The sequence below is a fragment of the Fulmarus glacialis genome, unplaced genomic scaffold, assembly GCF_000690835.1.
Source record: "Fulmarus glacialis isolate BGI_N327 unplaced genomic scaffold, ASM69083v1 scaffold40628, whole genome shotgun sequence".
NCBI classification, from domain to species: Eukaryota; Metazoa; Chordata; class Aves; order Procellariiformes; family Procellariidae; genus Fulmarus; species Fulmarus glacialis.
Window position 1 is genome coordinate 3,642 of NW_009227395.1, and position 15,438 is coordinate 19,079.

Genomic DNA, 15,438 nt, shown 5'->3' on the forward strand with positions numbered 1-15,438 from the left:
GAGTAAGACCAGCATTATCAGTCCTCTGCAGCTTGTGTGTGATACCTGTATATATATGTACCCAGGCACAGGCGTAAAGGTGGCTCTGTGGATTGGAAAGCGAAAACTGCCAGTAACTTCCTGAAACACACTTTTCCTGTAAACTGATGGATACAATGCAGTAATGAAAAATTATGGTTAAAATAAAATGAGTAACAATAAATTGTAAGCTCAAGAAATTCCTAGCTTTCAGCTCCTGACAGCCATCTAATTAAGGAGGTCCAGAGTGCCGATTACCTGGTGCCAAGCTCAGCCTTCCTTAAGAGGCTGTTTAAAATCTTTCTAATATTTGAACTTTAAAATTAATAGGTTGTTTGGTTGTTTTTTTTTTTTTTAATTCGTCATGACAGGTGACTGTGGATTGAATTACAGTCTCGATAGACTTGATTATTCATCACTGTTTTGCTTTAACAGTGTTTTACAACTTCCAATTTTTGTTGTTTTAAAAGTATGCTCATTATTGTAGTGCCTTCACAAGAGCATTATTTTTTTAAGTTGCAGTAACATCAGACTTGAAAAGGAGCAGGAATTGACACGTTTTCTGAGACAGTCTAAAAATTCTAACAATTTTTTAATTTCTATTAACTTCTTGCTTATTTTGATTTCTAAGATAAATTTATTAATTTAAATCAGTTTTAAGTAAGTAATTGTTAGAAATTTTTAGATATCTTATTTCTGTCATGTGAGTTAGTTTATCTTAGAAATGCTTCTAGGTGGGTGCCTGAATAGTGAAAAGTAGGCATGCTTGGTTATTTGGAGTCTATGTTGTATTTGTCGGACCCTCCTACGTGTTTCGTAAAATCACTTGGGTGTTTGGCTTGATCTCTCAAATTTCGCATCCCACAGGGACCAGGATTCATTAATCACACATAGGATCTTTGGGGTAGGAGAGGCTACCATTGCAGAACCAAACTTAGAGAAAATGAGGAGAATGGCTGGTACGGAGGCCTGACTGCCTCTTAGGAAACCTATTTTCAGGAGCAACCTCTGGGATCTTTCTCAGGTTAGTGGAGGATAGGAATTTGACAAAGACAGTGTTCTCTGACTCTCCTGGGAGACTAGTGCATGCTGCACTTAATGCTCTTCCAAAAAGGGGTTGCAGATGCAGATATGTGATGTGGGTGGGACTTAGCGTTTTAAAATTGTATCCTATGAGAAAACTGTGATTTTAAACTCTTTGCACTTCTGGATCAGCTCTTTCTGCTGTTTACCTTTCTTCACTTTTTCTTAGGTGGGAAGGGACAGTGAGGGACAGCTGATCCTCTAAGACTGGGGACCTTCCTGTGGCAAAAAAAACAATAAAAATGTGAGTCCACCAAAAAGCTATAAGGACTATCTACAGAAATTTTAAGCTTTGGGTGATAGCTTCTTCTACACTGAAACTGCCTCACATGGGAATTTTCTGTCTTGCTTTTCTTCATTTTTTCCCCTTTTGTTTGTTTTTAGATGGCCAATTCATTTATTTTTCCCTGTCTCTTCCCCTGTCTTGCTCAGCATTACAGCTGCAACATTTTTTGATCATTTTAAGCTTTAAGCTCTTTCTTGTTCTTTTTTGTTTTTTCCAGTTATTGGTCTTGATGATATTATGGATGAAGAAGGAGTTAAAGAGAGTGGTAATGACACCATTGATGAAGATGAGCTTGTTTTACCTAACAGGAATTTGAGGAGCCGTTGTGAAGAAACATCAGTCACATCACCAAGAAAATCACCACGTTTAATGGCACAAGGTGATCATTCAAGAAATTATGTGGTTTTGCACATCTGAAGTCAACTGAATTTTTATAATCCCACACCCCCAACATCTATAAACTTAAAGTAAAGCGTTGCTATTTGGTTGTGTGAATTAAAGTACAGACGCTTCCTTTTTTGTAAACTGGAGCTAGAAGTTGGCATCCATAGGGTATTACTCAGTTTGAATTTCTCTTTGTTAAATATTTCATGTCTTCCTTACAGTCCCTAAACCAATTCTTGAGAATTTGAGAATCCTTTTACCTGCATCAGATTAGCACTGTGGTTCTTCACCAACAAAAGCATGTTGTATTTGCAAACAGCATTGTAATATTAGGTTAGCATGGCTCTTTATTTCCAACTAAAATTTTAATTCTATTTATTTTTATTTGTGTATTTTCTTTTTATTTTGAATTAGGCTATAGTAATTGTAGTCATGAAGTCTTTCATCAAAATATCTCAATCTTAATAAGTATTTTAATCAAATACTTAAATTCTGTGTGGTAGCTAATTGATTATGGTTAGGGTTTTTCTAACTTGTTGAACTGGTGGAGTTATTGACAGCTCTGCTTTTTCCACCTATACAGTAGGCTGAGTTAAAAAGATAAAATTTTTTAATAGGGAAGTCAGAATTTAAATAACAGCCTGTTATTTATAATTTTTATACATATGTTATTTATATTTATATATATAACAAAGCTGATGAATATGCTTTTTAAAAAGGCACTGGAATGGTTGCTTGTTTAGAAAATGTAAGAGATGTCATTAAGTGAGAATGTGACTGCATCTCAGATCCATATACTGTGTCCTGTAAAAGCTTTGTAAACTTCACAGCTATACTTCTAATCACTGTATAACTTGTGCAATTTTTACTTGAGGTTGAAAAAGTTGAATGGTAGAAAAGTAGAGTGGATTTTAATTGTCTTTTTATCATCACTTCTGTTTTATATATACTATTCAGAACTTTCATAGCCATTAGAATAATGAGATTTTACATCTAAACTGTGGCAGTGCAGAAATGCAAGTAATTTATAATTTTTTAAAGTAGAGAGTTGTGGTTTTTTTGTTGTTGTTGTTTTTGTTTGTTTTGTTTTTGTTTTGTTTTTTCTTTTTGTTTTGTTTTGGTTTTTTTTTTTGTTGTGTGGTGTTTTGTTTTGTTTTGTTTTTAAGTTTAGTAAACAACTAAGTTTTAAGTTCTCTCTGTGCCCAGTAAGCTAAGTCAGGCTAAATCAGTTTTATTCTAGGTAAGTCTTGTGTTTGCAAAGAGGAGGACGCAGTATACCTAAGACATTTTCTTTTTCCCTTCCTAGAAACAGTACGGAGTTTGCGACAGAGCACGCTAGCCAAGCGTTCGAATGTTGCACCTCTTGCTAGTACCAAGAAATCATCTGTAAAAAGTGTATCTGCTCCAAAAACCGGACAGAAACAAGAGAGAAGTCCAGCTAAAGAGGCAGATGTCACTGCACCCTTGAAAATAGAACAGCCTAAAGAAGTTAGGCGTAGTACAAGACGATCAGGACAGACAGAAGGAACAGCAGCAGCAGTAGTAACAGCATCCCAAAGTAATACAAAATGTCTTCCTGGTCCCAAAGAGGTGAATGAAATAAAGTCTGAAACCCCTGAGCAGGCAAAAGTTGAGGAAACATCCCAAGAGTTAAGTTGTGCTAATTTAGCAAGAGGCTGTTCTCCTTCCTCTGGAGAAACAAAGAAAATAACAGAGGTTGCAACAAAGACTGAATCTGGGAATGTTGAGTCAGTTTGTTCAGTATCTGCAGATACTGAAATTACTGCAGTTAAAAGTGAAGCAAATGATGTGATTGATTCAATGGGCTCTGAAACTTCTTCAGAAGAAAAGACTGAAAATAAAACAGAGGAATTGGAGAAGAAAACAGAAGAGCATGATCAAAGTGGGGTGACTGGAAAAGCTAATGATCCATCTAGTGTTTGCGTGAATCCAAGTGAAATTTGTGAGACCTTTTCAAATTTGTCCAGCTCCGTGGAAGAAGGGGTTGATTGTAGTTTAGGTTCCCACAGTGTGGAAGTTCCTGATGAAAATACATTGTCAGTAAAGGAATGTGTAACAGAACCTGTAGATGATGACAAGGGAGTGGAGAAAACTGTAACTTCATCTGAGAAACTGTTGGACAGTACAGAGTTTGATAATAAAGACTTGAAAAGTGAAGAGTTTGCTTCTGCTGACCCAGGAAATAGCATTTTAGATAGCACTGTTCTTGACCAAGTAAGCCAAAATGTACAGCAGCAGATCAGCAGTACTAAAGTAGAAGGCCCTGAGGCATCAAAATTTCAGGATGATGATAAACAAATTACCATTTCATCAAAATGTGAAAAGAATGTTAGGCCCCGGCATAGTAAATCTGTAATACAGAATAAGCAAAATCTGACTGCAGGTACTCCGCAGAAATCAGGTACAGTGCAACAAGAAATAACGCGTTCAAGAACAAGAGCTGGTCTTAGTGTTTCAGGTCTTCACAGTCTATCTTCAGCAAGTCTGAAGCGGAATGCAGATGAGCAAGAGAGTCATCAGCATCCAAATAACCCAGTTAAAATTAGGAAGAAACAATCTGATCTGGGTTTGAAAGCAAAGAGCTGTGTTTCAGGGGTGACCATAAAAAAGCAGACCAATACAATGCTGAAGAAAATACCCCGAGTCCAGGCTTCTGTGCAAGTACAGAAGTCATCAATTCAAAAAGCAAGTGAGAAATCTCCTACTCATCAAAGCTGTTCTAAAGACACCCACCACTCCGTGCATCCATTATCAGGGTATGTTTCAAATCTTGGTCAGAAGCAAGCCCAGGGTCAGAAACACCAGCTTGCAACGGTGCTAAAACCAAATAGCTCCACAAAGGAAGAGGCAGAGACAAAAGATTCCCCTGTTGTAGAACATCTAAAGGAGGATGATAAAGAAAAAAACAAATCAAAAAGAATTGATAAGAATCTCCAACCTCGCCAGAGAAGAAGTAGCAAAAGTCTTTCACTTGATGAACCTCCGTTGTTCATTCCAGATAACATTTCAACTGTTAAACGGGAAGGCGTGGAACATACCTCTGCTAGTGAAAGCAAATATGTTTGGGTGCCCAACAAGCAGTGTGGCTTTTGCAAAAAGCCACATGGCAACAGGTGTGTGTGACTTTGTGTCTGAGGAATTTATTATTGGTCTCAGAAGAGAATTTTTTTTCCTCTCTTACCAAAATGTTTCATACTGCTGGTGCCAAAACAAAAAGTCATAGCCTTATAGTGGAAGCCTGTCTGTTACACTGTCAATTAGTTTCCTTTGCACTCATACACTTTTTTTTTTGTCTTTGAAGCAGAGCATTAGAAACTAGTTTGGCCAAAAATTTTTACTAGAAATGTTTTATTATATGAATACATTTTTTGAGGAATGTGTAATTCTGCTATGCTGTTAAAATATGTACTTTAAAATTGACTTTTTTTCCTTAGAAAAGAAATAATACTAAAATGTCTGTGTTCCAGATTGTCATTTCCTTCTTTCCAGAGACCCCTTAAGTTGAAGGATCACTATCAACCAAAAAAAATCAAATAGTTGTTTGCATGTGACTTTTATCTGGTAGAAGTATGATTCTAATACCTGGAGATTCAGAGGTTTTTTTCAATTTGTATAATCGCTGCTGTGAGGCTTTCATGTAAAAGGAGTAATGAAGTAGTTGGGGGCGGGGGAGGAAAAAAAACCCTATAAAACTTCCATGTAGGCATATCTGAAATTGCCTTTGACTAAACCTAATAATGAGGTTGCATCTGAAGTTGATAATGTCCCTCTGTGACAAAAGTTATTCTTCTACACTATAAATGAACTGAAAAGGCCATTGGGTGTCACTAATGAACTATGAATCCAAGAATAAGAATTCCTTTATTACCACTTCTTATTTTCTGGATTTAATGTTGAAGTATTTTTTCATAGTTGCAGTTTTACCTGCCAGCCTTTCTTTTTTTTTTTTAATTAATTTCAAATTGAAGGTGTTTCCGATTAGTTCTTTGCTTATGCAAGAGAAATTTTTAATTGTAATTTTCAGTGAGTGTGCTTTAGAACTCCGTATATCAGAGTGAAATATGGAACAATAACCTTTGGTGTGTGAAGTTTTCATAGCATTCATTTGTATCTAAGAAGAGCCCTTGTGAGTTTTATTGACTTAATATATCATATTTGAAAAACAAATACATAAAATTAATTTACTATGCAGCTATAGTAACTGTATTAGTGTAGCCTATTAAAAAGAATTAACGCTAGGTTTGCTCTGCCTGTTTGGTGAGAATTAGCTGATTGAAGGGGCACTCAAACTTAGTTCTGTGTAGTTTTGTTTTGGGGTTTTTGGAGGGTTTTTTGTTTTGTTTTTTTTTTTTTTTTAATCCTTTTATTTTTAGGACTGTACCTTTACCATTTGTGCCTTTATAATACTGTTTAATTTTATGCAGTTTGCATTTCCTTAGTTTTTATCATCTCTCATGTTACCACAATAGTACATGGGTAGCCTGTAGTTCAATGAATTGTTTAAATTCAGAAAGGCTGCTTCATGATATGAAAATGCTTATGTGGATATTTTTAAAGCAGTACGCATGTTGGGGGTTTAAACTGCTTGATATCTGTTAAAAATTCAGCTTTGAATTGAACTCTTCCTGTTTTCTTTGTGTTTTTGCTAACATTTTAAACATTCTATGGGTTTTCTTGTTCTGAACGTCTTGTTTTTTTAATACTAAATGGATCTAACTAATACTGGGAAGATACAGCAGTGAGGCAGAACTAAATCTGCTTATTTTAGTTTATAAAGTCGAAGTAATGCTACAGAAGATACACATATACTATGCATTGATATAGGATTAAATGCAACAAACCAATTTTGCCTCGCCAGCTCTTACTGCTGCTAGAAGAATAGTATAATGTATGGATCACAAGCTGAGATCGGATTGAGAGAGCCCGTGAGTTGCCACAGATGGTGATTATGGGTATCCTCAACTTTGTAATGTCAGTCTCGTTAAGATTTTTTTTTTTTTTTTTTTAATATTTAGAATAGAGCAAAAATAGTTATCCTTCTGTGTTACAAAACTGTTGACACAGCCAGCAGTTTCGGTGGAAAAGATCAGATTCATTAAATGTAGAAAGATATTTAGTACATAAACACAGAATTTTTGTATATAGAAAGTGACTGAGACACACTAGTGGAGTGAGGAAGCTTGCAGTATTGAGCCCCGTGCTTAATAATAGAAGACTTAAGACTATCAGTCCAGTTCTTTTTATCATCACTATTCTAAAAAATGAAGTTTTAATTTGTTCAAATTACTTTTATTTTGTAGTTGTATGCTACAAATAAAAACTCTTAAACCTTTCAGATTCACTTGATGTCATTAAGATACAAGAGGAAGCAAAACTTATATCTTGAGTGCCTTGGCATTTTTGTACTTGTTTAATTATTGGTGCAAGAACAAGAAAACATTTTCAGTGCAATGCGAAAGAGAAAAAAAAGCTTAACATGATAAATTTCACTTTCATCACTTGGAAAAACATCAAAACTATTGAAATTTACTATAGTGATAAGGTTATTTTCATTCACTTTGTGAATTGCTTTTCAAGGAATTTTTGTTTCCCTTTTGTAATAGCCTAGCTGGCCAGCCTGTTTACTTCCCCCCCCCTCCCCCCCGTTCATTTATAGGAGAAAAGGAGAAAATGTGAGAGACAAATATTGTCAAATGACAGTAAGTTCAACAAATGTCAAAGGCAGAGCTAAGATCTGAAACAATATTTGTGTTTATATCCTGCTCTATGGTTATTTAAACTTTGGAAATTTTTATCAATGTTGCGGTACAAATTGTAAAAAAAGAAGTTGAACTGAAGTTGCAGCCCCAAGTTGGGAAATAATGGGTGTAAGAGCTTTGCAGTATGTCATGTTAATGAAACACATTTAGAATTCAGGCTGCAAAATAGTAGTCACTTGAACCTTTTTGTATTCCCTACAATAAATGCAAAGCCACTAACTTGTTGATAATGTAGTACTAAGCTTGGAAAATTGATTCAGGTCAAAGAAACGTATGGAGATCGTTTCATCAGCCTTGTTTGTGTACAGAATCCCCAAAGAGGGGTGCTTACGTAGGCCTCTCACACCCCCAGAGTAACCTTGTTGTGCCTGCTAGAAAAACAGTAGAAGGAGGATGGTACTTGTATGTTGTTTTATTTCAGAATCAGCACCTGACAAGTGGATTCAATTTATGTCTTTAGGAATACATGCAATAATTTGCTGATCACATGCAAAGTCAAAGTATGCTTACCTTGCACTGCAGATACAATGCACTTGGCTGGAAAAGGAGGAATCCTTTTTTATAAATATATGACTTGCATGATCAAAAAAGTTTACAAGTTATAACGTGTCTTGCTTTATAAGAGGCATGTCTGTTTTTTTCTGTTAATAGATCATCATTCTTTGGCACCTGAGCTTTGAACAGGGACTATTCATGATCTGTTTTCCACTTGTCTTGATGCTTATAAGCTGAAACCAACATAGCTGTTTCATATTTTGTATCTTCCTTAGCCAAAGACGGGGTGGTCAATGTTTGGCTTTAGGACTGATTGTTTCAGTCTGTTTGCTTGATGTGTTGTTTTGATTCCCATTCAGGGATTTACCTTTGCAACATAACTAAAAAATAATTGTTCTTTCATATGAAAACTAAACCCTATGCTTCTGGGCAAGTCAGATAATTACGATGTAACTTTTTGTACTTTGTAATTTTCAGCACATAAACAGTCTGAATTATTGTTGTTACTCGTTAAGTATTGCTTTCAACTTGTTTAACTTTGCCATTGTGTTTCCATATTGCTGTCAGGTGTTTTCTCATCAGCTAATAACATAAATCATACACAAATCTTCATTCCTCTATCTATAGATGAAATGTGTGTATGTGTATGGATATGCATATCACATAGAAAAATGTTACAGACTGAAGTTACTACCTCAACTTCTTAATGAGTTCAAGTGATGTTGAAAATACTAAGCTTTGTCACAAACAGTTATTTTTCCTGAAGACAGGTTGAAGATTTTTAAAGATAGTTCAAGAAAAAAAAAAATATTTAATTTCTTGGCATAGAGCTAGATGAAGATGGTAGCTGTGCAAACATTGAGAAATCTGCTAATGTAAGATTTCTTCTATGCATCGTATGCAGCCTTCTAATGTAAGGTCTCATATTATAAATTTCTCCAGTTTTCACTGTAGATGTTCAAGTTCTGTGAAGGCTGGAGGGCTGAACTCACTCCTTCCTTGTACGGATAGACAAAACCTAACTGATGTTTTGCAGATTGTCTCCCTTGTCTTCACTCTGTCTTCTTTACTGGAAGAAGTTCCACCAATTTCTGATTAATAATTGATAGTACATAACTTGAAATACTGTTTCTAAGCAAATTTTCTAGAAAGCATTATATCACGAGGGAATTTTGTAGCTTTAATTTATTGCTGGTGACTTCCTCTTTTGATTTCTACAATTCTAGTAAGGTTTTTTTAATAGGCTGTGGGAGTTTGGGCGTTCTCTTTTGTAGTTTTTGTGGGTTTTTTTTCTGGGTGTTGTTGTTGTTGCTTGGGATTTGATCATGCAGTTTGTGTGGTCAGACACAAACTGGTTGTCTCAGAGCTCACAGAAAAATTAAGTGATGCAGGAGCAGAGTTTTACTTAGGGTCTTCTTTTTTCCCCATGTGTCAACTCTGCTTTAATATAGAGGAAAAGTTAGTAATATTGTAAAAGGTAATTAATTGGAAAGTGAAGGAGTTGATTTAGCAAAAATACAGTGTTCCTGATTTCTTGCATACACGTAGTCACTAAAAAGACTCCGCAGAACTGTAATACGGAAAATTACTTTGACTTATGGATGAAATTTAAAAAAAATCTGAAAACTCTTTTTTCCTGTAGCAAAGATTATTAGGACATTTATTTTTTGAAAATAGTGCTGATACTTCAGTAAACTATTTTGGAACCAGGTGATCGTATAATTTGTACAGCCAATACAATAGAGCATGGTTGAGGAAGGAGATTAAGGCTCTGAACTTAAAAGCACCCTTAAGCTACATGTGCATATTTTTTTAAGGGTGCATATACAGCAAGTGAATCGTTATTGTGACAATATTCTTCACAAGAAACAGTAATTAGAATAATTATGATGCCTTAGTTCTAGTACATGTTCATTGAATAGTAAGAGTATGTTAAACTGCAGATTATGCAAGATGTCATTAATTTACTGTCATGGATGATGCTTTTAAGTTTTCTGCCTCTGTTACTGCTTTCTTCTGCTGTGAAAAGCCTTGCAACATTAAAAGCTATCATCCATGTCCAGCCACAGCTGCAGAAAAACTGTATGACAGTATAAACAAAATAGCATTGTAATGTATAATTAAAGAATGGAAGGACTTCAGTGTATTTTATGTTTAGAGCTGTACCATTTTATTAGTAGTTTTTTATATGGATTATATTACTCTGCTGCAGTGTTGGTAGGATTATTATTAATACTAGTACCATTAGTGAATCAGGAAAATGGTTAGCATGGGTTGTCTAAAATACATAGTTTTATAAAATGTCTATGAATATACAGTTTATAGAACGTACGATCCTGATCCTGCAAGATGCAACATGTGGGTAGAATCTACTGGTAATGGAGCTTCCCTTAATGATTCTTTCTTTTTTTTTTTTTTTTTTTTTTTTTTCAGATTTATGATTAATATTACAAGATGTATTGTACCCATTTTTTTTCAGGGTTTTGGGAAGTTCGATGATTTTGATTTTCCTGTTTTGTTGGGCACGTTTCATGCATTCACCTTTAGTTCAGAGAGCATAGGGTTGCTTGTGTCCCTGCTTGCTTCCTTTTTGGAGAGGTTCATGTAACGTGAAAAAAAACCAGGAAAATATGCCTTTAAGGAAAAAAAGAAGCTTATGTTACATAAAAGATGGGTTATTGATATTTAATACTTGGGAAATATGTTTGCAGTGTCTCTTCCCTATGCTGCAAATTCTGTGTAAAGAGATCTGCTGATAGTGTTTCTTTGAAGCTTGGTTCTTGTTTCTAGAAAATCAAAACCTGAGAAATCATAGTCACCTGTCTCAGACTTGGATGAAAAGCAAACAAGAGAAACTGGCTCATGTATATATGCTCTGATAACAAGGTAGTGCAAATTTTTTTTGACAACCACTCGTTTCACTGAGGTTTGAATCGAGCCTGTACTACTTCACCGGTGTGGAACACAGGCTTCTGCTAAAGTTGCCATGAATATCTTCCTCAGTTCCCGTGGGAATGGAGTGGGTTGGTAAAGCCTGTCCCTCATTGTTCCTTCTTCTGCTAGTAACACCTTTATTAGGCTGAAGGAAAAACAGTTGCCTCCATGCAGTGTCTCTGATTTAATATTGACTGGACTGTAGAATCAATGCAGCCAAGACACAGTTGTAATGTTAATACAAATTTACAACAAATTTTATAGAAGATTGGTGAACAGTGCAGATGTGGGACATGCCTTAAATACTTAAGTCCATCAACTTTTAAGAAGTGCATGACCATTGGTTGTACTCCTCTTAGGCGAGTTCAGGGTTAGGGTGTCCTTTTGAATAGGGTAAGTATTGCAGTTTTTTTGTTAAGATTTGAGTCCCGTTGCACTGTGTTCCCTATGCTATGTACCACAAATGCAAAGGACTAAAGAGAGGCAGTTGTTTCTGGAGTAAATGATTTTCTGTGGCAATGCACCTTACATTATTAATTAATCTTAAAATGCTGATTACTGGCCCACACTGAACTATTCTGACAGCTCCCAATTTTTTGTCTTTTATTTTACTTGTAAGTATAGCTTTTCAACAAACAATTATTTTATGAATAAAATGGTTTCTGCCCATTTTACTTGTAAAATCTTATTTTTATAGTAATGCATTTCTCTGGAAACTTGCTTTTGTTACATAAATTGAAAGTATGTAAATTAATTTTAAAACATGGCCTGTATATTTTGAAAATAAATCATCCAAGCCTGAGTTTTTCATCTAACAGATGAATTTAATTTACTACAAATAACACATCAAAGAAAATCTCCTAATCCTAAGAGAGATTGTGGAAGGTTTGCATTAATTACTGTCTCTCTTTTTGTGTATCATCTATTACTTTCTGATTTTAAGGTGTGTCTTTTCATGCCGATGTGTGGACTACCAAGAGGATTCTTTAAAAGGAATGAAACAATAACATACTCTATGCAAAGGTCCCAATGAACTATAGTACTGTCTGCTCTCATCTGTCAGCTCTTTTTAGTTTTTTCTTAAACAAAATTTTGTTTTTATATTAAAGTCCAGTGAAAGCAATTCTGTTATTGAATGTGGCATGATTTAATATTTTAAAACACATCTTTCTTTCTCTTTCAGCTTTACATCTTCCAATCCAGCCTTACAACATGGGTAAAACTTCTGCACTTCAAACTTGAAGCAATCTACAGTCAAAAACTTTGGTGTTTTAATAGTCCAAGATATCAGAACCTCTTCTACACAACTCTGACAGCTGTGCAAGAGAACATCCTTGATCCTTCAAGCCAGGCTTCAGTTTCCCTTGACTCCCCTTTTTAGTCTTTGAGCATTGCCCGTTACCCAACTGTAATTGCTGTTACAAATCATAATTGTGTTTTGTGTGCAGATGAGTGAAACAGATAAAGATGTAAAAGTGGCCTTATGGTAAAAAGGATTATTTACATTACTGGTATCAAAATCAGTATGTTCTCTCCCAGCCTCAGAAGTCTCAGTTTTGCAGTTGACTAGTGTGAAAATACTAGTAGAAATAGTGGAATTTTTTAGGCAGGCAGCAACCAATATTTTTATTACCATTTTGTATAACTAGGTTTAAGCAAGACAATTGTAAACACTACATTCTGTTTTATACTACGGGCTTCATGGACATTTCCAGGTTCTCTTTGTAGTCTTAGTTTCTGAATCCTGAATTCTGAAGTTTCTTTGTGTGTGTTTAAATATAGTGTAATTGAAACCTTATTGTGAAGACTGGAATGAAGCCAGATGGATATTCCGTCTTCAGTACTTTGCTTAATATGGCTTGAATGACATCTGTCCGTCTTGATGTATATTCTTAGTGAAGAATGATCTGTTTCTGAGCCGAATTCATTATAGTTTTTTTACTTTACTTTTTCTTTTTTTTTTTTTTTTTTTTTTTGATAGACCTGAAAATAAAGATGTAAGACTGGATGCCTATCTGGTGCTTTACTCATCATACACTCCCTATTGCCCACTTACTATGTGTGAGCTAAGCTGAAAAATTCCATGTGCTGTCAATTTAAAGTTGAAGATGTGCAGCATCTTGTGTATTTTAGTCTCCGGAGTTCATCTCTGCTTTTCTGCAAATTTAGTCTGTTTTCTAAATAATCAAAATTTTGTTTTGGTTGCTAAAGTTTGCAATCTGGCTTGCTTATTTAACAAATTAGTCTCCAATGCCTGAATTTCCAAACAGAGGGAAAAATACATACATTTTTAATAAAAAATTAAGTAGTAGTTGTGGCTTCAAGACGGTGTATTCTTGGTTTCCTTCTATTTTTAACCAAAAGACATTCATTCATTAGTACATTAGAATATCCTTTAAGCAAGAAGCACTTGACTGTATGCTTTGATCTTATTTCAGCTCTGTAGAAAATCTTATGTTTGGAATTTTGTAACCAGTTTCGGTATTCCCAAAGCTTTACTAATATTTTCTTGCAGTGACATGAGATTATCCAATATAAAGCATCCTCTCGTGCATCCTTGCAGTTGTGAAATAGGCACTTGCGCTGTATTTCCTGCCATCATGTGTTTGGCTCTAGGCTCTCAGAAAGGAGCAGTCATCTTGGCGTTAAAGTCCCATCGCTTCTCTCTTGTTTTCCTGTTGTGTTTATGAATGTAATGGTATTACTCTGGTAAGACCATCAGAAGCAGTTGTCCCCTAATGTTACCTTTCTTGTATCTTTGCTTTGCGGGAACATGGATCTGAAAAGATTGAGGTACTGACAAAACGTGAAGGAACCTCTGCCTTCCTAATTGAAATGACTAAATAGATGGGCAGATACTGTTTGCTAATCATGACTAATGCCAAAAAAGTACTTATAGCTCAGAAAAAAGAAAATTAAAAAAGAGAAAATAGTTTTCTTCACAAACTAGATTAAAAACTGGTTTATTCAAATCTAGCAAACAGCATCGTAGGCTAGTGAAGCTGGAAATGACCTTTTTCCCAAACTGCCGGAGCTTTAAAGCTTTCACACTCATTTTGCATCAAAATGCTATTTACTTCAGCAGAACTTAATCCTGATTTATTTTGGGTGAGCAAGGACAGAACATAAAGTCACAATATTTTCTTCTTTCCTTCTCTTATGTTTCAAACATCTGCTGTTAAATAGATATTTCATTTCTTGAGATACCTGTAGTTTCTTGAATGTAGTGCCTGCATCAAACCATCTGGAGCGTTCATCTACAATTCTGGTGAATGAGAGTTCCTCTAAGCATGTTCTGTAATATTTATATGGTTTTGCAAAGTAGGTAAGTCAGCAGATAGCAGATCTTAGCCTTAATAGGAACAACATACATTTTCCTTAGAATCATTTTACGAAAGAGATTTTTAGGATATTAGATTAAAGAAACAGGGTTTGCAAGTTCAGTGTATTCAGCTTGTTGAATATATTGCTGAAACAACAGCATTTCACTGAATTACTTTTTAAATCAGATCTGTCTTCTGTGGAATTTAAAGACTAATAATTCAGTAAATTTTTCAGTATTAACAAAGCACTCACACTTTTCATGATACGCTTGCAGTCTTTCTGGATTTTCCTTCATCCAAACAATACATATCATAGTACATGTATTTAATATATTTTATGTAAGTATAAAACAAAAGAAGATATAAAAGGGGAAAGGGAACATAAGTGGATAATGAAAGAGATCTTCCTACATAATTTGAAAGCAGATCTTTAGTAGTGATGCTAGATTTTTCATTATAAGAATGGTTTGTAAAAAATAATTACTACCAATTAAGTCTCCTGAAATAGATTTATTGAGGTGTTTAACCTGTCTAACTTTGAAATTCCATATCATTCCAAAGTAGCTCCACTGGAAATTGTACCTTTCAGTGCAATTAGGTACTAGTGATACCTAATGAAGCTTTCAAAATGCTTCTGCAAAATAGTCAGAAATTATGGTTTTATTTTAGACCAGGTAATCTTTACAACACTTTGAAAATATTATCTGTACCTAAAGTTACTTTTACTTACAAAATAATGAAACAGTTTAAGTGACTCTGAGATGAAAAGTGTCCTTTAAATGATACTCATTTTAGTGTTTGAAACATTCTTTGAATAACAGTTAGCTCTGAGTAAAATAGCTGAGGAACATAAAAGTGGCATGTACCTTATTTAAAACTGGCTGGTCAGTCACTGTGAGCTAGCCGGATGTAGTTGGGAGCCAAACTCCTGGCCCCGTATTGACTAGTAATTCAGTAATAATGGTCTGAGGAATGTGATGTAAAATACCAACTCTCTTAGAATATCTTGATGTTTCTGTACTGATCATATTTGTCAAAATGCTCCAACATCTCTTTACTGCTGTGGAAGATTGCAGTTGATACATTTCTGCTGTAAGGATGATGATCACATTTGAAAGAAAGCAAGGATTATATG

General features: G+C 34.9%; 1 protein-coding gene across 1 annotated transcript in view; it reads left to right on the forward strand.

Moving 5' to 3' along the window:
• Positions 1 to 1,609: 1,609 nt before the first annotated feature.
• Positions 1,610 to 15,438, forward strand: part of PHF3 (PHD finger protein 3) — a 32,224-nt gene continuing 18,395 nt past the window's right edge. Inside the window, exons 1-4 of the mRNA XM_009583115.1 lie at positions 1,610 to 1,766; positions 3,078 to 3,519; positions 3,760 to 4,241; positions 4,272 to 4,905. Of these exons, the coding sequence (XP_009581410.1) occupies positions 1,625 to 1,766; positions 3,078 to 3,519; positions 3,760 to 4,241; positions 4,272 to 4,905 (1,700 nt within the window). The 5' untranslated portion in view covers positions 1,610 to 1,624. The remainder of the gene's footprint in view (positions 1,767 to 3,077; positions 3,520 to 3,759; positions 4,242 to 4,271; positions 4,906 to 15,438) is intronic.